The sequence below is a fragment of the Pleurodeles waltl genome, chromosome 11 (assembly GCF_031143425.1).
Source record: "Pleurodeles waltl isolate 20211129_DDA chromosome 11, aPleWal1.hap1.20221129, whole genome shotgun sequence".
Lineage (NCBI taxonomy): Eukaryota > Metazoa > Chordata > Amphibia > Caudata > Salamandridae > Pleurodeles > Pleurodeles waltl.
This window is the reverse complement of record NC_090450.1, coordinates 923969619-923993550: the sequence shown is the minus strand read 5'-3', so window position 1 is coordinate 923993550 and position 23932 is coordinate 923969619. Positions and strand designations below refer to the sequence as shown.

At 43.2% G+C, this 23932-nt stretch overlaps 1 protein-coding gene across 1 annotated transcript in view; it reads left to right on the top strand.

The window, feature by feature from the left end:
* Nucleotides 1-21026, top strand: part of ABCB9 (ATP binding cassette subfamily B member 9) — a 117058-nt gene extending 96032 nt beyond the window's left edge. The window contains exons 10-12 of the mRNA XM_069214964.1: nt 923-1082; nt 12708-12844; nt 19289-21026. Coding sequence (XP_069071065.1) covers nt 923-1082; nt 12708-12844; nt 19289-19573 — 582 coding nt within the window. The 3' untranslated portion in view covers nt 19574-21026. The remainder of the gene's footprint in view (nt 1-922; nt 1083-12707; nt 12845-19288) is intronic.
* The last annotated feature ends 2906 nt before the right edge of the window (nt 21027-23932 follow it).

Below are 23932 nucleotides of genomic sequence, written 5' to 3'. Positions count from 1 at the left end.
TTCTGCATGTGTGCTGCAATAAGAAGTGTGACCGGGGGAGGAACAAGCGAAGGTGTAATGAGGCTGAATTGGGATCATGTCCATATTTCAAACAAAAGGGGTGATATTGACCCCATTCAAGGTTGTACAAGCTCTCTGGATGTCTGGATGCAAACTAGTCATCTTTTAGCAGGCAAATTCGTGTTTCTCAATTATGCTCTAATCAATATCCTCATATATTTAGTACAAGGTTCCAGAGTCAGAAAAGTTGGTCAAATGTAATCAGTGGTAATATTAAAAAATATCAGTTAGGGCTTACACAGACTTAAAAACATGGATTGTATCTGTCACCTTGGAATACGTTTTCTTTCATGCTCTCTGTTTCTTTGGGACCAAAGTGGATCTGTTCCTCCAAGAGATGATACAGACTCTCACTTGCGTACCCACTCCATTGGATGGTCTTGAGTCACCGGCCATGAATTTATTCTGATCTGCAGTTCAGAAACAAAAACGAAAAACCATGCTGTTCTGAAGTGCAGCATGTGGTGCACTAAGACAGTAAGCAGCTAGTGCACCTCGAGGTGGTTAGATGTTCAGTGTGCATCATCCAGAAAGCCTCAGTCATTTAATTGATGAGAAGCTATTGTGGTAATTGCTCAACACTTGGTTTCATTATCTAATATTTGATGCCCCTAACATTATAGGAGATATTGAAATGTACCTTGGTAAGTATCAGCCTGGCTGCTTTTGACTGAAGGGTTCCAAGTAACTTCATAGATACCATCTACTCTAATAATGACCATGCCAGCCAATCCCCCAAGTACAAAGGCCTATTATCGCGCCACATCCCTCTTTACATATTAAAAAATATATGTAGATTTCTGCACCTGGTGCAGACTTATTATGCTGTGTTGCCAATCTCATACTGTGTTTTCTCTGCTAGGTGTCCCTGGTTTCTCAGGAGCCAGTCCTTTTTGCTCGGTCCATAAGGAACAATATCATGTATGGCTTGGAAGCATCTCCTGAATGCGCCATTGTTCAAGCAGCGGAAAAGGCCAATGCACACTCCTTCGTATCAGAGTTACCAGATGGCTATAACACAGGTAAATAGCTCAGGTACAGAGCGTGGGTAAATTGCACAGGTAAAAAACACCTAAATATAAGCATCCTAACACTAGGAACTCTGAAACTAAAAGGTCTCCAGTCTAACCCCTGCACTGGCTGTTTCACAAATAATAAGACTCATGATGCAAACTGAATACATTAATTCCAATGCTCTTACAGCATGCGAGTGATAAAATCTTGAGGATCTCACTGCAGCTTATTGTATGCAGCACAGTGTTATGCAATTGCATTTCTTTTCGGGAGTGTCTTCCCCTGGGTCCTAACTCAACCATGTTTCTACACCTTTGTCCTTCTCTCTCTATCTCTCTCTCTTTTTTGTTTTTTTGACTTTGGTCAACAAGTGCTGCTCACCAGGCCTCACATTTCTTCGAGGATGACGAGATAAACTAGAAAGACTGAAATAGAAGAAGACAAACAGGAAGAACCTAGGCCCATATTTATACCTTTTTAGCTCCACATTTGTGCCGCTTTTTAAACCAAAATCGGTGCAAACGTACAAAATACAGTTGTATTTTGTAAGTTTGCGCTGCTTTTGCGTAAAAAAATGACGCAAATGCGGCGCTACAAAAGTATAAATATGGGCCTTAGACATGAAGGAATAGGAGGAGGAGGAAGGGTGGAGAATGGTTCAGGAATAGTAATAACACGAGAGACCAATTTACCGTCCAGTGAAGATCAGCCAAACTGACTTCAGCATCATAAGAATGAAGTCGTTCAGCTGCATATTTTTCCTCAGAGTCTGTGCCTAGGTCTGAGAGCATTGACTCTTAAATGCCAGTGATCATTTATGGCTGAGGGACATAATTAAATTCACGTTTGCTAGTGCTTTGGTGTTTGATAGGCAGAGTGTCCCCTTGCCCCACATGAGAAGGTCTGGCTTGCGGTCATTTCTTGGCGTCAGATCTCATCTTCTCTTTTCAGAGTGTCCCAGGGCTTTACTTCCAGATGTAGTTGAGGGTCTGGTTCTTCTTAACCTTCAGACCTGGAGGTGAGGCACCTGCGGTGCTATCTGTTGTGTCTCTGTAGTCGCGTACAGTTTGGCAGAGCCTTTCAGAGGTGGAAGATCTGGTTGCTGCTGTAATCTGGAGTGCCTTTTTTAATGTTGCCATGGATGTCTCATGTGATGCCATTGGCCTGTGGCCACAGTGGGGTTATATCCTGAGGTACAGAACCCAGGAGTGTTGCAATGTCTTTGACATGCTTTCCACTGACAGCAGACCCATTGTTGCACTTCACTAAGATTGAATACCAAAAGTGGAGAATTTGTTTAAGCCAGATATGACTATGTCTGTTGCAGCATTACAGAGGGCCATTACTTCGGGAAAAGGAGCATTCCTCCATCACAACTAACAAATACTGGCCCATGGCATAGTGTCCAAAGATGTAAACCACAACTTTACCACAGACGTTTGTTGGTAGTGTGGACATCTTTGGGGTGGTCTAGCTTTCTTTCCCCACAATTTGACAGTCATGGCACTCCCCCACTATCTTTTTTTCCACAAGGCCGTCAAGAAGACGGAACCAAACATTTTGAATTCGTAGGCGTTTTGTGGCCACTGTGCCCCTGGACCCTTATGTGCCAGGACCTCTACTTGGCTCTGGAGGGAGAAAGGTATGTCTAAGAGGACCTCTCTGATTAGGAGTCCATTGTGATGGTTCACTTTTCACTTTGCACAATTCGCCTTAAGGTTCTTCAACTAACTGTGTTTGTGAAACTTGTACATACCTTGCAAATCCCTCCACCTCTGCTTGTCGACGAGATCAGACACTCAACAAAGTGTGGCAAATTGACGCTTGTGCAATTTAATTTATTTTATTTTTTTTGCTTAACGCGCATGAGCTTGTCTGCTTAATGATGTAGCAGAGATAGTCTTCAGCAAACAGATGTTTTGGTTTCAGAAGAGGTGAAATGAATATGGAAACAAAACTTAGCACGGTCTACACCAGGCAATTAATTATTTTGAATTTGCAGTCCTGCAAGCGAAGGCCCTGTCTCTCTGTTGTAGGAGGCATCTTGGCTTTTGTATTACCCAAAATGATATATAAAGCTTGATGATCTTACACAACAGTGAATGGCTTATCGCAGACGAAAAGGTTAAAATGTTCACAAACCCTTTTCTCCATAAGGCTTTCCTTTTCTGGCTGTGAAGTAAGCTTGCTCAGGATTTATGAGACTAAATTGCATGTGCTATCGCTCAAAGTGGGGCTTCTTGGTCACCAGCTTATTAAGCCCGGGTGGCACCTAGACTCAAATAAGATTTGTGTCTTGTACTGAGGAGTTGAAATAGGCCAAATTCTGACCTTCTATGATTTTTGCTTGGATTATCTCAAACTCTCATCTTCTGAACCACTGGATAGAGACCATTTTCAGGGTTGAGCCTGCGACTTCATGCACTAGCACATGCGTCTCGTCTGCAAGACTCGGTTGTGTACATGTTGGCTTGCATGGCACTCTTCTTTACAGCCTCGTAATTCGTCACTGCAGGTCTAGCATTATTTCCGTTCCTCTGTGTGGAGCATGGGCCAAGCACCGATATATTCAGCTTAATCAGTGCCCGTCCGCTGCTCCCGCGTGATTGAGGTACTATTTTGTTCTTTTTAACATCTAGTTCCCTGAAAACAGGCGGCTTGTGACTGTCAAAAATTTGTACAGCAGGACAAACAAAATTGCAAAGTATCTAACTTTCTTTTTACTGTGCCAAATCGTCTTTTCTCACTTTGCACTTTGTTTTCTTGTTTTTTTTGCTTGTGGGCGCTGTTCTCAAAAGATGAAGATTACCTTGTTCTAAACATTGCAAAGCAAAAAGTTTTCTTTATTATATGTAATTTCGGAAATTATGTTTTAACACATACTTCTAGAGTACACTCCTATCCACGCCACTCCAATCTGCCGCACTACAGTTCACCCCAATCCACCCCACAAGAATCCACCCCACCCGACTCCAACCCACTCCTTCCCACCCCACTCCAATCCTCTCAACCAATCTAGTCTGTCCCAATCCAATCCAAAACAATCTACACCACTCCAAACAATCCGCCCCACTCTAGTCCAAAACAATATACCCCACTCCAATCCAAAACACTATGCTCCACTCCCATCTACCCACTCCATTCCACACCAATCTGCCCCACTCCAATCCAAAACAATCTGCCTCACTCCAGTCCGCCCAATCCAAAACAATCTGCCCCTCTGCAATCTGCCCCACGACAATTCAAATCAATCTGCCAAACTCCAATCCACCCTACTCCAATCCAAACCAATCTGTCCCACTTTAATCCGCCCCACTCTAGTGTGCCGCACTCCAATCCAAAACAATCCACCTCACTCCAATCTGCTCTCTCCAATCCAAAACAATACACCGCACTCCAAGCCAGTCCACCTCACCCCAATCCAATCCACCCCACGCATCCCAATTCACCCCACTCCAAACCACCCCACTTCTGTCCAATCCACCCCATACATATACAATCCACCCCACAACAACCCAATCCACCCCACTCCATCCAATCCACCCCACTCCAATCCACCTCACTCCAAACTACCCCACACTAATCTGCCCCACACTAGTCTGCCCAACCCCAATCCAAAACAATCTGTCCCACTCCAATCTGCCCCACCCAAACCCATTTCATTCTGCCTCACTCCAGTCTGCTCCACTTTAATCCAAAACAATCTGCCCCACTCCAGTCCCAAACAACCCACTCATTCCAAAACAATCAGTCCCACTCCAGCTCGCCCCATTCCAATCCAATCATCAACACTGCATCCCAATTCATCCCACTCCAATCCACCCCACCTCATTCCAGTCCACCCCACACCAATCTATTCCACCCCATGCCAATCCAATCCACTATAATCCAGCCAAGCCAGTCAACCCCACTCCAATCCAGTACACCTCACTCCAATCCGATCTATCCCACCCCACCCCACTCCAGTCCAATCCACTCCACTCCAGTCCAATCGACCCAACCCCACTCCACTCCAACCCACTCCAAACCATTGCACCCCATTTCAGTCTAACCCACCCTACTCAATACAATCCACCCACTCCAATCAATCCAACCAATCCAAACCAACTCCAATCATGTCCACTGCTACCCAATCCGACTCACTCCAATCCAATCCACCCACACCACCCCAATCTATCCCTTTCCAATACAATCCACTTTAATCCACCCTGCTCTAGTCCAGTCCAGTCCACAATAATCCACCCTACTCCATTCCATTCCACCTGCTCCAAACCACCTTAATCTACCCCACTCCAATCCAGTCCACCCCTTTCCAAGTAATCTACCCCACACCAATCCATTCCACCCCATACCAATCCAATCCACCTAACTCCAGTCCAACCCACTCTAATCCAATCCACCCCACTCCAGTCCAATCCAACCCACTCCAATCCACCCCACTCCAGTGCACCCCACCCCAATCCACTCCTCCCAAGCCAATCCACCACACTCAAACTAATCTAACCCACCCTAATCCATCCCACTTTACCCTAATCTGCCCCACTCAATCCACTCCACCCCACTCAATACAATCCACTTTACTCCAACCAATCCACTCCAATCCACCCACCCCAAACGAATCCACCACATTCCACCCCATGCCAGTCCATCCCACTCCAATACAAGTCACCACACCCCAAGCTAAACCACCCCACACTCAATCCAATCCACTTCTTTCAGTCCACTCCACTCTAATCTACCCCAGCCCACTTCAATCCACTCCACCCCACTTCACCCCAATACACCCCACTCAGTTCCACCCCAACACAATTCAGTCCACCACACTCCAATCCATCCAGCCTACCCCACCCCACTCAAATCCAATCCACTCCAATTCAGCCCACTCCAATCCACCCACCCCACTTCAATTCAATCTGCCCCATTCCAGTTCAATCCACCCCACTCGAGTCCAATCCATCCGACTCCAATCCAGTGAATCCAATCCACCTCACTCCAGTCCAATCTAGTCCACTCCACTACAGTTCAATCCACCCCAGCCCTATCACTCCAATCCAAACCACCCACCCAAATCCAATCTAATCCACTCCGCTCGAATCCACACCAGTCCACCTCATCCCATTTCAGTTCACTCCAATCCAATCCACCCCACTCAATCCAATCCACCTCATGCCAATCCACTCTGCTCCAATGCACCCATCCAATCTGATCCACCCCACTACAGTCTACCCCACTACAGTCCACCCCATTCCAATCCACCCCACTCCAGTACCGTTCACCCCACCCCAATCCACCCCTCACCACTCCAATCCAATCTACCCACTTCCGTCCACCCCAGCCCATTTCAATCCACTCCACTCCACCCCTACTTCAATTCACCACACTCTGCTCCAATCCACCCCACTCTAGCCCAATCAAATCCACCCCACCCCAGTTCAGTCCACCACACTCCAATCTAATCCATCCAGCCTACCCCACTCCAACCCAAACCACTCCAATCCACCCCACTGAAATCCATCCCACCCCATCCCAGTTCAGTTCACTCCAATCCAATCCATCCACCCCACTCCAGTGAAATCCACCCCATTCCAATCCACCACACTCTACTCCACCCCATCCAATCCAACACCCCCACTCCAATCCAATCCACTCCACCCAACCCATCCCATTGCAGCCTACCACACCCCAATCCAATCCACTCCATTTCAATCCAATCCGGCCCGCTCCACCCTATCCCACTCAACCCCACTCACTCCAATCCAGCCCACTCTATCCTGGTCCAATCCACCCCCTCCCAGTTCAATGCACCCCACCCCACTCCAATCTAACCCCCCCAGTCCAATCCAATTCACCCCACTCCAATTTAATCTACTCCAATCTACCCACCCCGATCCAATCCAATCCACCCCATTCTAGTTCAATCCACCCCACTCCAGTCCAATCTACCCAACTACAATCCAGTGAATAAAGTCCACCCCACCCCACTCCAATCCATCCCACTCCAGTCCAATCTAATCCTCCCCAACTGAGCCCACCCCCCAGCACTATCACTCCAATCCAAACCACCCACCCAAATCCAATCTAATCCACCCCACTCAAATCCACCCTAATCCAATCCACCCCACTCGATTTTAGACCACCCCACTCCAATCCACCCCACTCCAATCCACTCTACTCCACTCAATCCACCCTACTCTACCCCACACCAATCTGATCTACTCTTCTTCATTCTGATCCACCTTAAACCACTCCAACCTATTACCCCCCACTCCACTCTAGGAATCTCTCTGCCACTGAACTCTGCTTCCATCTAATCAACTCTACAACACTCCAGCAAATCCACTCTACAACACTTTCCTTCCCCACACCACTTTGAAACTCCACGCCACTAACTTTTAGCAATGCTGGACAGCACACTGGTGTACAACATGGCAAAACACATCGCCAAAGCCAATCGCTCTTGTATAGGTGAGACCTATTGGCTTTGCCAATGCTTGTTTTGTTTGTCGGCACTCTTAATTGTGTGCTGATAGTGGCGATGTCAAGACTATAGGGGCACAGGAACGGGTCAGAAACCAGAGTGAGCCAAGAATTGACACATTGGTCAGCGGAAGGACAGACCTGAAAGCTGAGATCTTGTCAAAGCAACATTTATCCTTGTTGAATGTCAGGCTCACTTCACACAATGTTCAACTGAATCTGGTAAGCTTCTCATCATGTTCTTACTTCAACTCTCCAAACATTAAATGCGTTTGCTACACAGCAACTTCCTTTTTAAAAAGACCTCAGCAACCAACTGTGGGCCTAAACAGACCACAGTGAATATCTCCTCTTCTGCAGGCACAGACTCCCAGCCTGCCCTGTGTCCAATCCCAACGCTGCTGTCATACTGCTGGCAGCATGAAAGCAGCATTAGGATTGGACAGAGCACCCAGCCAGGGCACTCCTAGGCGGAGTGAAAATCTCTGCCTGCTGTCTCCAACCCAGCAACGCAGCACTGCGTTGCTGGGTTGGAGAGAGCCCGGTGCGCATGTGTGTTTGGCCGGCCCGAGACAGACTGACAAACATACATGCAAGCTGAGGGATAGTGGTGTGCACTCCCCCTATTTCGTCACAGCCCCATGGTCCTGCTCCTTTTACTTTAAAACGATAATGAACACAGTTTAAAAGTTATGCAGCTGCTTCTGCTGGCGGGGAGCGATGCTCCTCCGCCATAGTGGAGTAGCCGCCCCTCGTTAATATAGTCTTCAACTTATTTTTGAATATTGAAAGATATGCTGAGAAAATGCTGAGCAACAAACTCGACCATCACATCTTTGTGTAGGCAAAGTCTTGTTGTCTGTCTTTACCTTTGTCAGTGCCTTGGAAGAGTTTTCAGAACATGCCCACAAAGTCAAAATCTACTTCCATGGTTAATCTTGCATTCAGGTGGCAAAGAAATAGAAGAAGGCCAACCTTAATTAGCCTGAACTTCAGAACATAAATGTTACAGTCAATTGAGAGAGGAGATGAGTGAGCTGTGTATGAAATACTCCCAAATACTCGAGGGGCCCTTTTGAGCCATATACACAAAGGCGAACATCAGTGGATGTTCGAAAAGGTGTGGCAGGTAGGGCACCAACATTCACAAGAAATTGGATTAGTACCTTGTTAACGTCAATAGCAAGGACAAGTTCACATAGTTCATTGTGGGCATCCTTCCTCCACTAAAGTAAACTCTGGCAGTCCACTGTGAAGCTCTGTCTTTAGATATTGATGATATTGATTTGGAAGGCGAGCAGATGTCTGCTACTATTTCTCTGATTTGGTGTTACGTTTGGTCTAGGCAAGCAGGAGGTTTTGCAAGATGCCCCACTTTCATTTTGACTCTGGCAGACACTGGAAGTGGCTAACTTTTTTTCGACGGCTATCACGTGCTCTGAGCAGCTGAGTGTGGGGGACAGAAACCACAGCACTAGCACGTGCTTCAAGATTCACGGCCTTTGGGTCGTATTGACAGATTCATCAATTGTATTGCAAAGCTTGTGCCAGTTTACAACTTCAGCTTCATTCTCGTTTGTGTGCTGTGTTCTGAATAGCTAGAAAATAGCTAGAAAATCTTGCAGATTTCGAGATATTCGTAGCAGTTTTGGGAGAAAAGTGGCGAATTCGCAGCCTGCAGTGAATTGAAATCAAAGGGCTTCTGCATAGTTAGAATTGATTGTACTAAGGAATATTGAGCGTAGGAATATCGTGGTATCAGAATATCTTAGACAAAATATTGAGGGACAAAAATAGAAAAATGAGTGGTTACAGAAAAAGTATAGATTTACTATTCTTAAGTCCACAACTATGCACCTTGAATATATATATATATATATATATATATATATATATATATATATATATAGGTGTGTGTGTGTATGTGTATGTAGGGAGAGAGAGAGAGAAATAGAGTGTCAAGGTACATGTATGTGGGGTTAAGTTTGAAAAATCCCTACTTACTTACCTTTTCATATTTCACCTTGATATTCGGTCATGAAATTTCATGCCATCGACATTCCTATCTGGGAAACCGTGCGCAAGTACAGAGAAACAATACATACTCCCACTTGGATCATTCTTAGAATTGTCAAAATCGTGGCGATGAGCATTTTTCTTCAGGTGAGTAACAAAGGAATTATTGGTTTCACTGGGCTTGTGAATGTTGGATTGAAATATATATTGTTCCTTGTCTTACATTTCCCTTCGCTAGAAAAAAGGTCTTCAGCGTCTCCTTCAATTTTATGGGAGTCTCATCTTCTTCAAATTGATCAAAAATATATCTGATGTCAAGACCTACACAGTGCATGCCAAAGCAGAGCAGATATTTGTCATTTACAATGCCAACTGCACCAAAATAGATGTCAAAGGCTCTCACCCTTTTACACCAGATGAGGCCCAGATTATTGGCATCAAAAGCGGACAGTTTATGGCGATATCCAGCATACAAAAAACATTGTAAACATTTGACTTGAGTTTAAGTTCAAGTTTTGTTCTTTTGAAGACTACCTAATGTCGAGCATTGGTGTTGCATAAGTTACTTATCAGAGACTACTGAAGGCAGGGCAACACACATGTGCAGATTCACTTCCTCGCCAATGTAGTGACTGTGTTCCACACATAACATTCTGGATGCAGATTTTTACACTGGATACCTTTATGTCCATTGTCTTGCAGTGTGCATTTGCTAAACCTTTATTGCAAGTGGCACAGTGTGATGAGGACACTTTTCTTGGCCACATTTATTTTGATGGCTTAATGTGCTGTAACATCTCATTTTATTGCTTTCAAATTAATAATACATATTTAAAATGATTTTAGATGTACATTAAGCATGAACGTATTTGTATTTTTTTTAATAAAATGAATAAACCTGATTAAGTTTTCTCATATTTTCCCATCGGGAGATCTTCACCATGGAGGCAGAGAATTTCACCAACTGGTGAAAATTTACTTTACGTTTGTAAATTCTGTTTAGGAGCCTTCACACCCTCATTTGAGGGGTGCAAACATATACGTATACAATGTACATTAAGTGTAAGTCTCCACTTGGAAATATTAAATAGCAAAAAAGTGAAGAGTTACACCTAGGTGTAAGAGTAGATCTTTGTAAATCGGCCCCAAGGATGTTGAAAGCCCCAACGTCTCTGGGAAGCTTTCATCTCAGTCTTTTCAAAACTCCTGTTGTTCAAAGTCCAGCTAGTGCTGGGCACCTACAGTACAGACATTAATGAGCAGCAGCAACTGTTAAAGGAGGGAGGGTGAAGTGTCCATAGCCCCTGCCCGTCCCTCGGCTCGAAGCTGTGGAGACCCTCCGCAGACTCCTTGTGAGGTGCTGTGGCAGCGTGGGCATTGGTTTCATCTGCCCCTACATCCTCTGTCTCCCTCATTTATGCAGGGGCGTAGCTTGGTCAGTAGGATTGGGGGAGGGGTGAGCTTCAGATTTCCCGACAATCACGCTGGAATATAATGACAAATTACATTATACTGCAAGCAGGGGGCGCCAGAGGAGCTTAAGAGTCAGTTGGAAGGGAGAGAAATGCGGATTGTTTGGAGTACAAAGTAAGAGAAACACAATATTTTGTAAAATAATGAACATTTTTAGGGCTTTAAAAAAAAAACAATGAAAGAGTGCGCATGTGTGTGCTTTTGTCAGTGTGTGCTTGCATAAATCCCAGGTGAAATCCGACAGACACCACACCATACCCTACTGAAAGCTACTGTACCCAACTATTCATCAGAAAATACATTTATTAGGGGGTGTAACACCCCAACCACGCCTCCCTACAGAGGATACGCCCCTGCATGTATGTACCTAGCTCCCTGTACCTTTCTGTACTGCTTTGTTCCGCTGCCAGGGACACTTTGTGTGGAACGAAAGCTATTTCTTCTGATGATGTCAGCAGTAAAAGACGAGCATGACTTGCAAAGACTGATACATGGCTTTAAGCAAAAAAATATCAGATTTGTTTATGGTCTAAACTATTTATAGGAAAACACTGTGTTATGCAAAAGGCTATGTTCATAACATTTAATCCTTATTCTATTTCCTTGAAAAGTCTGTTTTGTGAATAGTTAAACTTTACAATTATGGCTCGGGCTATATTACATTTCTCATTGAAACTGCAACAGATACTTTTGGGAGCATTTAATATTTGAGCAGAAAAGTTCAAACAAATATATTTCCAAGTAAACATTTTCGACCAGAAATTGTAGACCACCTCCAAATAATCTTGAAACAGTGACATTTCAAACTAATAATTTGGCCAAAAAGTTTAGAATACATACATTTGAAACATCTTTGGAACCAGAATATTAGCACATTCCATTGTAAACAAATAATGGTTGCCTAGAAAATATGTTTAAATCTTTTTTATCGAAGACCAACAAACACTTTCCACATGAAGAAGACATTTGGAAGCCATAGCTATACAACTAATATTTAGCCAGAAGATTTCAAGCACACCAGTTTCCATAAGGTTCAAAAGTAATTTTTACTTATAGGGGGTGGCACCACACAAAAACTTTTTGGGAAGGAGATTTTAACATGAAGAAAATACAATTATGTCCTGAAAATGTTGAGTGTGTATTAAAGTCACGTTTTTAATAGTTCCCTATTTCAATACACTTCCACTATTTAGAGAAAAAGGAACCCAGTCGCTCTCTCACCCAAGACGGTAAAACAGGACAGTAAGGTTATGGACCCAAGGGCATTACGGTTCTTTAAAGGTAGTAGTCTGAAACCCCGAGTTACAATTAAAATACAAAACATAAGTACATTAGACCGCACCGCCTTTACAGTAATACTGCAATCATAACAAAAGTGGTTGCAAATTCTCCAGTTTTTAAAGCTGCATTTTTGCAGGATGTCTTTTTAGGAAAATGCGTTCTGTTTTGTGGAAGGTTTAAGTAATATGTTTCCGGAGCAAGCTATTTGTACAGCACATACTGTTTTAGCCTTGCTTCTCTCCAATACCAATATTAACTGTTTTCATAACTCTAGGGAATCCTGATTCGTTGCTAACCTTAGAAAGTTTTCATAACAGTTTTGGCACAAACAAATGGTGTATTAGCTGTTCCCTTTACCAATTGCATGGGTTTCTTCATTCACACAGAAGCGGGGGAGAAAGGTGCCCAGCTATCGGGCGGCCAGAAGCAGCGGGTGGCTATTGCTAGGGCCTTAATCCGAAACCCACAGATCCTGATACTGGATGAAGCCACTAGTGCCCTGGATGCAGAGAGTGAGCACGCAGTGAGTATGTCTGGAGGGTTTATATACCACAAAGGCAGGAATCAATGGAGCAGATAAGGGCGCTTGTCAGGATCGCACGCTGTATGCATTATACCTATGTGTGACCGGAAGGCAGCAGATTGGAGTTTTGAGATTGAGAAAATAAGTACCATATACTTGCTTAGTAGTAACACCTGTCGTTAGCACCGGCAGGCACTCCGGTTCGTAAGCTGAGCAGCAGCGCCACCACAGATGTTGGGGGGGAGGGGGTGGGGTTGACGGGGAAAATAAAAAAATAAAGAAAGGAAAAACTTACCTTTTTCACCAACTCCTGCCGCGTCGCTCCTCTTTCGGTGTCCCAGCATTCACTGGGACACCAGCACAGGCTCCCCAGCAATCCTGGCGCTGCTTTCATGCAAAACCTAGCATGAAAGCAGTGTCAGGACTGGTCTGAGGGGCAGTGACTGCTGCTCAGGCACAGCCCTGGGGTCTGTGCAGTTTCTGCAGCCTGGCTGTTAAACACAGCCAGGCTGGAGAAACCTAAGTGTGCATGTGATGTTTGGCTGGCCTGAGACGGCCGGCCAAACACACATGCGCACTTAGGTGAACTCTCCCCTCCTCCCTGATCCCACCTCCCATGGCCCAGCCGCACCACTCCCTCTACTGCTGACTGAGCCAGCAGATGAAAAATAAAACAATAGTGTAACTTTTCATCTCCTGGCTCTTGGCCAAGGCTGCAACGCTCCTCCGCCATTGCAGAGGAGCCGCCCCTGAAGCTGAGCTATTTCAGTGGCTGAATATTAATAAAGGCACAGTCTTGTTGAAAAATTGATTGAGGCTAGTAGCAAATATGCATTCTTAATTTCAATTGTCTCTTTTAGGACTCCTTTTTCCCCTAATAAGAGGTAAGTCATCCTACAACTATCAGCTCACACACCCTTAGACTTCCTTGTGCACACCATCACGTGTTGCTCTTTGCAGTGTAATTTAGACTGTGGCAGTAGTGTTACAACAGGACCAAGAGGTGCTGATGAATACTGGTTTATTTGGACAAGGTGTTTGAGGATTGATGGAGGTACATGTCGGTCTAATACCTTTGGTTGGTCATGCTGGAAACAACGAATGCAAATACTTACGTGATATGTATATATACTGGTCTATCAACTAATAAAAAGAAATTCAGAAAAAAACAGGCCCAAGAGGTATCTGTGCACATTAGAGCACTAACACCGATTCAGAGATTGGAAATAATGTTGACATGTCATGTGCAAAACAGGTGAAATACTGTTTGCTTGCACTAGTTCTTAGTTTAGCATCAATGTGAAAAACCAGATGCACAAAATGCTATTTGGAAAAGAGGTCCTTACGGCTCATTTTTGCACCAGGCTGTAAATGTCTTTCCTCTTGTTGCTGTCAGGCATAAGGCTGTGGATGTTTATACTGTAATTCTGATTACACTCTAAATATAGGATCGAAAGGGTTTATCTTTCAGGAAAGGAAAATATATAAAAGGATCACTGGACTCCTGTCAATCCCCCACTGCCCTTTTGGGTTTTCATATGGGAAAGTTTGACACAAACTTTAATGAAATTCTTAGTGCCCATATTATTCTGATTACTCTCTTCCCGGTGAGGCTGTTGCCTGAGCTCTTTATTGCTTTAGTACTTCTTCCAATGCTCAAGGACTCTATTCTTGTACTTTCTGTTGAGAGTAGCTTCAATCCAATGCTGGGTCCTGCTTTGAGATGTAAGATCTTTGAGAGCAGGTGGCCCGTCAGCTTTAGCACTATTAAACATCTGGGCAGATTCCCATCTGTTTTTCCTAATGCGCAGTGATGGGGTAAACACTACCAACATGTCTCAGAAGTGGGCAACAGATGGGGTAGCTTTCGGTTCTTATCCTTGTGGACTTCTCTGGGGTATTCACTCGGTGATTCATGCCATCCTAAAAAGCCAGAGATTCTCAGAAGGCTTATGAGTACTACTTTCTTTGTACTTTGACTGAAAGCAGTGCCCTTCATAGACAATTTCTCCTCAAATCCTATTGTGGTAGTGGATTTCGGGGCCACCTAGGGACTCTTCTGTTTCCTCTGCTTTTCAGAAGAAGATCTTGCGGTTGTAGCTTGCTTTTCCAAATTGTTTTAATTTACAAGTGAGTTTCTTCAAATGTTTGCTTCTCAATTTTTTCTTTCTACTGTTACTTCTTTTTTGTACACTTTAAGTTTCACACCCTCACGTCTTGTTTTTCTTCTCCCATCTTCACTTTATGTTCCCAGTGCTTTTCTAGTTCCTCCGATCCCTTTAAGTTTTGCGTATTTTCTGACATTTCCAATTCTTTCTTGAGACATTTCTTTACATTTCCAGTTCTTTCTTGAAACATAAACCTTTAGAAATATTAAAATGAGAAGTTAACATTTCTTAGTTTACAAATATGACTGTTCTCTCAAGTGCATCCTAAGGGGAATTTGGATTTGATTGCTGATGACTTTCAAATCTATCTGCATGGCACTCGTGTATGGTTACACTTTCCAGCAGTGTCAGGGGACTCAGGCTACTGGAGGTGTTGGTGAAGTGGAGTGCACTTGAACATAACAGTATAAAATCTGATGTTTTGATGAATGTATACTAAGCACATGGTCAACCCATTCTTCTATGGTGCAGTAGGAGAAATATGCAGCTAGTGATTGAATCCAGCCTTGTTGGAAGGCAGTAGCATTTCAGCCTGACATATTCTGCAGTGTAAGCATCCGATTCACTGACATTTTTGTTTAGCTTAGGACTGTTTTAAGCAAGGAACGAGGGCCAAGATGTATGACAGATTTTGTCATACCATAATACATACTTAGTTCAGTGGGGATATTCCTAGCTTCATCGCATGGGAGATCTAAAATCTTTGTTAAAGACAGTGAGGAGATTATGCTATGAATCCCTCCCTCTCAGAAGGTTGAGATACTCCCTCTTGAGCTATCCCTGTTTAGTATCCTCCATAGCTTTATTTTATGTTCCTCTGCCTTTTCCTTCCTCCTTAAGTTTGTTAATGTTTGCAGTTAATACTCCTGTAGGCCAGACACAATGGTCAAGTCAAGCGTCTGCATAGATATCGATCACTCATTAAAGCATGGCTGGCACCAGTCCTGGATGCCTGTGACCACCTCACCTCTGATGTTGCCTTTCTGATCCCTTGCACATACCCAGATCTCCCATCCTTCTTCTTCCTCTTCCTTTCTCTGGCCCTGCCTAATTCATGTTTCAGAATCTAGTTTTCACAAGACTCTTGTGCAAAGTTTAGCAAACCATGACTTTCACAACTTTTGCATTGACTCATTCCCATCTTATTGTCAACGCTCCAAGTTTTTCTCCTCTCCTCTTAAGGGAGTCCTGGGAAAATCTGCTACCACTTGGGTCCTCCCCTCCCTCTCTGTTCAGGAATCTTCTTTGAGTTGAATCTCTCCAAGTTCATGTCAGCATTTAGCACTTGGCAGTCCTCTGAACCCGTTTGCCCATGGTGTTGACAGGGCTCCCTTTTCCCTCTTAGTTCCCCCTCCTTCGAAGCATCACCACTCCATCTTGCTCCTATCACTTATTCCTAAACAGAGTATTCTAGCAGACACTCATGTTTTAAATATTATCCTGCAAAAATGTTGCTGCCAGATTATAAGCTGCCACACTACCATGACGATATGTATATGTATGCAAGTAAAGATTTACAATTCGTAACTCCATATTCATACCCTGGTGATACATATGTATACATGGTCAGCATAGACTGTTGGAGAAGAACAGAAAACATCTTTTACAGATATGTGTTCCATGGCTTAGATGCAAGAACAGCAGTGCAGGTAAAGTAGGCAAGAGATCTGAAAGAGAATGGTTTGGAGGGAATGGTCTTTCTCAGGATACAGAACTAAATAATGGAGGAAAGATAAGGGGGCAGGAACCATTCACAAGTTTATGCACAAGGCAAAAGAAAATGGACATGGAGATGACAATGGAAACCCGCAGAGTAACATGAGATAGGGTGATATGTGTGGAAAGGGGGGGACTGAAGACAAGACATAGAAACATTCAACGCAGACCAAAGAGGGGGAAACCGAAGAGGCAAATAAGTAGGGGAGAATATTGTAATGAAGATGAGAATGAAAAGTGATAATGAGTGTTTTAGCATCACTGAATGTGATGGCGGACCCACATTTCCTGATGTTATGAAGCTGGAAAAGGCAAGAACGGGCGTTCTGTGTTGTGATACAGAAAAGGGAACGTGAGAACAATACTTTTAGCAGAATGGAGTATAGGAGGGTAAAGGAAAGAAAATAGTTTGAAGGAGGAATGGGTTGTGAACTAAACGCTGGAAGAACCTGAATGGTGGTTTTAATCATCTTGCCCCAAACTACCTCATTTCACTTCCCTTAAAAGCACCTACTTCAGAGCTTCCAGAGAACTCAGAACTCTGACTGTTCACATGATAAAGTCATACCCGAAGAGTAACAATGATTCCAACATTATTTTATTGAAAAATGTTGCACGTTAAAAGTAACTGATTTAGCTTTATTTGTTTTTTATTATAAATATTAATGAGGAGAAAATACGAATTCTAGTGCGTAAAGTGAACCTTGGTCACATAGTTGTATTAATTATAAATTGAGAGGCTCAAAAAATCCATAATCCATCAGCATACCATTAGTGATCCGTAATTTAAGTATTTTCAGCACTGACTCTTTACTGTGGGGTTTACTCACACATGTGTCTTTTCCGTGCCTCCTGAACCCTCCGGGACTGGAAAGCTGGTCCAGGAATTTGTAGGCTGCCCCTACTATTCTGAATGGCTCAGCAGCCAATCTCAAATGTTTGTCCAGAGGAATCAGTTTACATTGGTTGAAACACAGACCAATAATTGAAATGCCAGATTGTGTTATCAGTTCACATTAGCTGCTTTTTGGCCATTCGGAATAGTTATCTGTCTTTATGCCTTTCTAATTGGCAGAAAACCTAAAGAGGCCTGAACCTTCCCCCGTCTCTTTGCGATCCAAGAAAGTACATATTGCCCCAGCTGAGGTCAACTGTGCAACAGGACTCTACCTGCATTTTCCAAAACATTTTCCTGCCCACGAATACAGGTCGGGAAAATGGCAGCTCACACGCTGTTGAAAAAAGAGCTTCTGCCCATCCCTGCTTTTAGAGACTATCAAAATTAGCTATTCTATTTTATTTGCCTTTAGTTAAATGTAATTTTAAAGCTGACACCGTGCTATGAAAAAAAGAGCAACAATGACACTGAAACTGTGTTATCAATAGTTTAATTTGTGGGTAGTTTAAAATAATTATATTGAAAAGTATGCATGGGTAAACAATGAAAGTAAATAATAATGTAATTAAGTTATAAAATGAACCATAAGGTAGAAACTGTGTTAGTAGCAAGAACATAGAGACCCCTAACGTAGATATATTTTTTTAATAGAACACAGTACTAAAGGGACATTGTGAAATTAAGAAGAAAACATACACACAGACTTAGGGCCTAATTACGATTTCGGCAGACGGAAAAGCCTGTCCGCCGAAATTCCGAGGGGGAGATTGCAGCCACTGTGGCAGCCTACCTGCTGGCCCATTACAATGTTCCCGCTGGGTCAGCGGGCGGAAACCAAGTTTCCGTCCGCTGGCCTAGCGGAAAACAGCCTACAGCATTGTCTCCGACTCATAATCGAACCAGCGGCCATGCTGTAGTGCGTAGGGTGCACCAGCACCCACTGCGATGTTAACTGTCTGCAAAGCAGACAGTGAATATTGCGAGGATGCTGGCCAGGGGGGCCCATGCACTGCCCATGCCAAGGGCATGGGCAGTGTAGGGGCCCCCTGCACCCCTTCTCCGCCAGCCTTTTCCTGGCGGTGGTACTGTCATGAAACCGCTGGCAGAGAAGGGGATCGTAATCCCCAGGGCAACGCTGCTTGCAGCGCTGCCCTGACGGAGTAGGACCGCCAGTCCGTCGGGACGTGGAAACCTAGCAGTCATAATGTGGCGGTCCAACTGCCGCTTTGGCAGCTGTCTGACCACTACCGCGAACCTGGCGGTCATACAAACGCCAGGTTCGTAATGAGGCCCTTAGTGTCTGTGTATTGTGTAACTACTAAGTAATAAAATTAACAGCACAGCAGACATTTATAATTTTAAGTGAAATTAAAAAAAATTGAGCAGGTTGTTTTGAAGCAAGCCTTTTTAGGCGAGACATTTTGAGGCTAGGAGAGTTGTTTTGAGACGCGAGTAGTTTTGAAGGTGAACATGACATTCTTATGCTCTCATACACACTCTCTCCCCATCTATCTTTCCATGTTTTAATCAGATTTACATATTAGTCACACCTAGATACTGTACTTATGGTCAAAGTTAAAAAAAGAATGGAGCCACAGGTTGGATAAAGATAGAGACATTGTTTATTCAGATGAATCACCTTCTCTTCTCACTTTATGGCAGATCCAGAGAGCAGTAGGTGGCAACCTGCAGAAGCACACGGTGCTGATTGTGGCACACCGGCTTAGCACTGTGGAGAAGGCCCACCATATCATCGTGCTGGACAAGGGCTGTGTGGTGCAGCAGGGGACACACAAGCAGCTCATGGAAGAAGGTGGACTGTACTCTAAGCTGGTCCAGCGGCAGGTGCTAGTGCGTGACCCCGGTGATGAGGACAGTATAGGATCAGTCGTGCAAACCAGTGCACTGCAGAGCGCCACTCTGAGGAAGGCAACAGCAGGAACTTAGCAGTCAGAGACTAATTCATGAATGTGATGGAGCTCTGACGATGCAGCAGCTGGGACATACCCTATCTGGGTGAAATGACACGTTGATATGCAATAACTTGTTCTGTAATACGACACAGAGTATATTGAAGAGGATGTGACTAAGGGCCATATGTACTAACATATTTTCCCATAGACATAGAATGGGTAAAACCCTTTGCTACATCTGGCCCTAAGACACAAAAATATGTCATTGCTGCACTGGTAGTACTCATTGCTTTCATGAGTCTTTATACATGAAACAGTTTAAAAATGTAGTGTTTGACTCACATAGTGTTTTTCTTTCTGGTTGTTATTTATGGCTATTTATATACATTTGTTACCTTTTTTCTTGTATGCCTTTTTTGTACAGTCTGCTTGATTTGTATATTATTTCCTGCCTCTTAAACATGCAAAAAAGACAGAAAACGAACAATCAAGCCAGCAATAAATTAAATAATAATATAAGACCAATACAAAAAAAGGACCTGGGAAAGTTAGAAGTCTAAGGCAGTGGTTCCCAACCTGTGGTCCGCAGACCACCAGGGGTCTGTGACACATTCCCAGGGGGTCCGCAGGCCTGGGCTGGCAGAAAGGCACTTCTCTAGCTGGGGCCTCTGACCGAAACGTGCATGTTTTTATATTTATTACTTTTTCCTGCAGCAGTTTTAAAACCACTGCAAAGTTCACTGTACATCCAGCAGCATCAAGATAACTCTGATGATTAATGTACCTGCTGGAGAGAGATGGGAGTTTTGTCTAGTGGCATTTTTGACTCATCTAAGGTTGCACTGATGGTTAATATGCCTACTGCAAAGAATGTGTATCATGCAAAGAACAGTATTTTATGTGCATAGCACAGTGGGTTACTACTTTTGTCACAGAGATTCTTTTGTTACTGTGCAGTTCATAAATTACAATAGTAATCTAGCACAGTGAGCTATGAACTGCCATCAAAGAGCTGCATGCAAACTGCAAGGCACAAATTAGAAAGCTATGTTTTCCTGTCTTTCATTATCCTCATACTGCTAAAAAAAGTTTTGCTTGCCTAGAACTATATTCTTATTATTAAAGTCCACTCTAACCACTGCGTTATATTCTAAATCTTGGGTTTGTGCTTCTCCAGGCCAAGCACTCTTAGATAATGCCTACCAGTGTGGATGACATTTGAATCCTACACCCTGTATACCCCTTTAAAGTGCTCCAACACCCTACACTGGTATGAGAGGTGCTATAAAACAAATAAATTACATGTGAGAGGCCATGGAGAGATGAGAGGTCCTTATGGTTTTACTTCCTTCCCCCACCACATACTTGTGTGAAAAAGCTTTTTCAGTTCTTGGTACTGAAAAAATAAAAACAGAAATTGCTTGAGAAATGCAGAATCTGGCCGGAGGATTCAGCTTTCCTAAATAAAACTAAACATTGAAAAGTTAGTTGTCGAGATGTAGCGCCAACCTTCCCACTAAACGTTTTCGATTTTGGCATATTTTTTTAATATAAAATGATTATATCTTTAGTAGTTCAAGTATTTGTTTGGTGTGTGCTTGTTGGTGTATTGTTTGCGAATTACTGTTTTAATGTTTGAGATTTAAATTGTATAAATTGCTTTGTGGTCCCTGGCTTCCAGTAATAGTTCAGTGGGATCCTCAGGAGTCGAAAGGTTGGGAACCCCCACTGAATCAGTCTTGGTTGGTACTGCTACCATGGCAAAGGGGCACTAGCAGCGGTGCCAGGCGAGGCCACGCTCATGCCACGCCACGCTCTCAAACAGTGTTTGCCAGGTTGATACTGTAGGCCTCAGTGTCTCCCACTGCAATACTCAGTAATGTTGAACTGACTGGAGTTTGGCACTTTAGTGGCTGTATTTAGGTTTAGAACCTCAGCCAAAACAAATGGGTTCTCTCAAGTTGATTGAACTGAAGAGAATTATAAGAAGCAAAGAACCAATAAAGTCCTTTTTAGGGTCGAGCCTGCATCGCATGCCCTTGCGCATGCGTTTCGCTAAGCGAGACGCTTTAGGAATTAAAAAGTGCTCGGAGCCCCGTCCATGTCATGTCAGTGTCTTTCATTGGTTCGTGGGCTTACCTGTTAGAATCTGCTTGATTTCATTAGTGGAAAGCACACATACGTCATGCCTTTTCTGGTGGTTAGCCCTCCTCGAGCGCATTGACAAAGTACAGAAAACATACGAGGCTCGCTGTTTTCCGTCCGGTTCGTGGACTACTTTTTCTCTATTTTCGCAGCGCGATCTAGCTTGGCAGAAGTCGAGTGCTAATATCGACCCTGTTACACAGTTAATTGCACTTTTTCCGGTTACGTACAAAATTGCACTTTTGCCGATAGGTTTCATTACGAGTGAAAAGTCTGGTTAGGAGTTTACAACGCTATTAGCTCTAACACGAGCAAACGCGAGACCCGTTGCATTGAAAATGCTTGTTATTGCATTTACCAACTTGCAGTTTATTTTCCATTACAGAGTACAGACTAAAAACACTACAATGTCAAGGAAAAAGAGCACCTGGAAAGGTTCTTACATCAGACCTTGTTCAATTGAGGATCAATGCACCGCTGCATTCATGTGCAAAGCTGCTTCTTTGAGACAAATCGAGGAAAGTGTAGATGTCTTTTTCTGTTAAAAACCTAGGGCTTGCTTCAGAGTTTGGCGAAGGGGGTTACTGTTTCACAAACGTGACGGATATCCGGTCTGTTGTATTATGATCCCATAGTAGCCTACGGATCATAATACAGTGGACAGCATATCTGTCTGTCAAATTCTAAACCAGGCCCATAGTTGGAAATCAATGAATTGCTGCACACAGCTGTAGGATGGACAAAATAACTTTGTAAGAGAACATATTTGGATACTGAAACTTATTTTTTTACGAATTAAGCACTGCCTTTCGAACATATTGATTTTTTATTCTAGGAGCTGGGAGTTGGGTTATTGATGGCAATATGAAGGGCCCTTTGAAGAATAGAGTTTAAATTGCCGGTCGCAAAGTAGGAGCCATGTTTTTGGATCTGCTAATTTCCTTGTACTAAATCAGGGTTCTGCAAAGTCGGTCCTGGAGAGCCGGGTCCATGCCAGATTTTTAGCATATCCACATTTAGAATAATGTAGATTTCTGAAACATCTTTTTTCTAAAAATGGATATGCTAAAAATCCGGCATGGACCAGGCTCTCCAGGACCGACTTTGTAGAACCCTGTACTAAATACATTAAACTGGATCCTACTAACAAGTTAGAGCTAGTTCTACTAGTAATGTAATTGCACCCAAATTAATTTGAGTAGCCAAAGTGATGTAATATGCACCATGGCTTTTCGAAGACACCAGAGGAGGTGATACCTTTGACCACTGTTTTTTTTTCTTTCAAAACATTCTTGGAAAAAACTTGAAGGAGTGGAACTGTAACAGCTACTAAATTAGCAAAAAGCTAAAACCACACTTTACTTTGTACAAATCATGGGGGGTTGCAAAGCAGTCAATCAAATGACACAATGGCTATCATTGCCTTCGCCTAAAATGGCCCCTCTGAGTGTAACTGTCATAAAAATGATGTGACAATGTAACATCGGTTCTTTTTAAAGGTAGAAACCATGCAAGCTATTCTTGCACACAAAGAAGCCGTTTTCCGTGATTGTGTGAAAACACGAAACACATAGCGTTACAGTCTTACATTCCATGACATTGTGATTGTAAATATCAACTTGTTTTGTATGTATTTTTTCAAAATTCTGCTTATTTTACTTTCCAGTGGGGTGTGTTAATTGGTCTGCAGGAACAGTATGTATCTCTCTGTTGCACGACTTGTTACAAGAAACTGTCAGACAACACAATGATGTCAAACTAATGACCGCAATAAAGACCAAACAGAGAGAAAACTAAACACAAGGTGTGTTTTATTAAAAACAAGTAACCACAATCGGGGTCTCATTAATATACATTTATGCTATGACAGTGAAAATGAGTGTGGCCCAAGAACACCTTATTTAGAGGAACTGTACTAAGAAACATGCATTCACACGCTTATCATTAGATTTAAAAGGTCATATTCCATTTTATTAGTACACCACAGAAACGAGAAAAAAACTGTTTGTTTCAGATTGCATGTTGAAATTAATTGAGGAAGCAATTGTGTGAATGGTCACAAGATCACTTGCAAGATACCTACTTGCAAAGATTTAACCCCTTGCATTTTAGCTTTGGTTAACTTTCTTTTTTCTAATAAAACAATACACATAATAATGCATTAGCATGCAAAATTAATACAAGAACCGTGAGTGTTATATACTCTTTTTGATTGTTTTTTAAGTGCCAACACTTACACATGTGTACT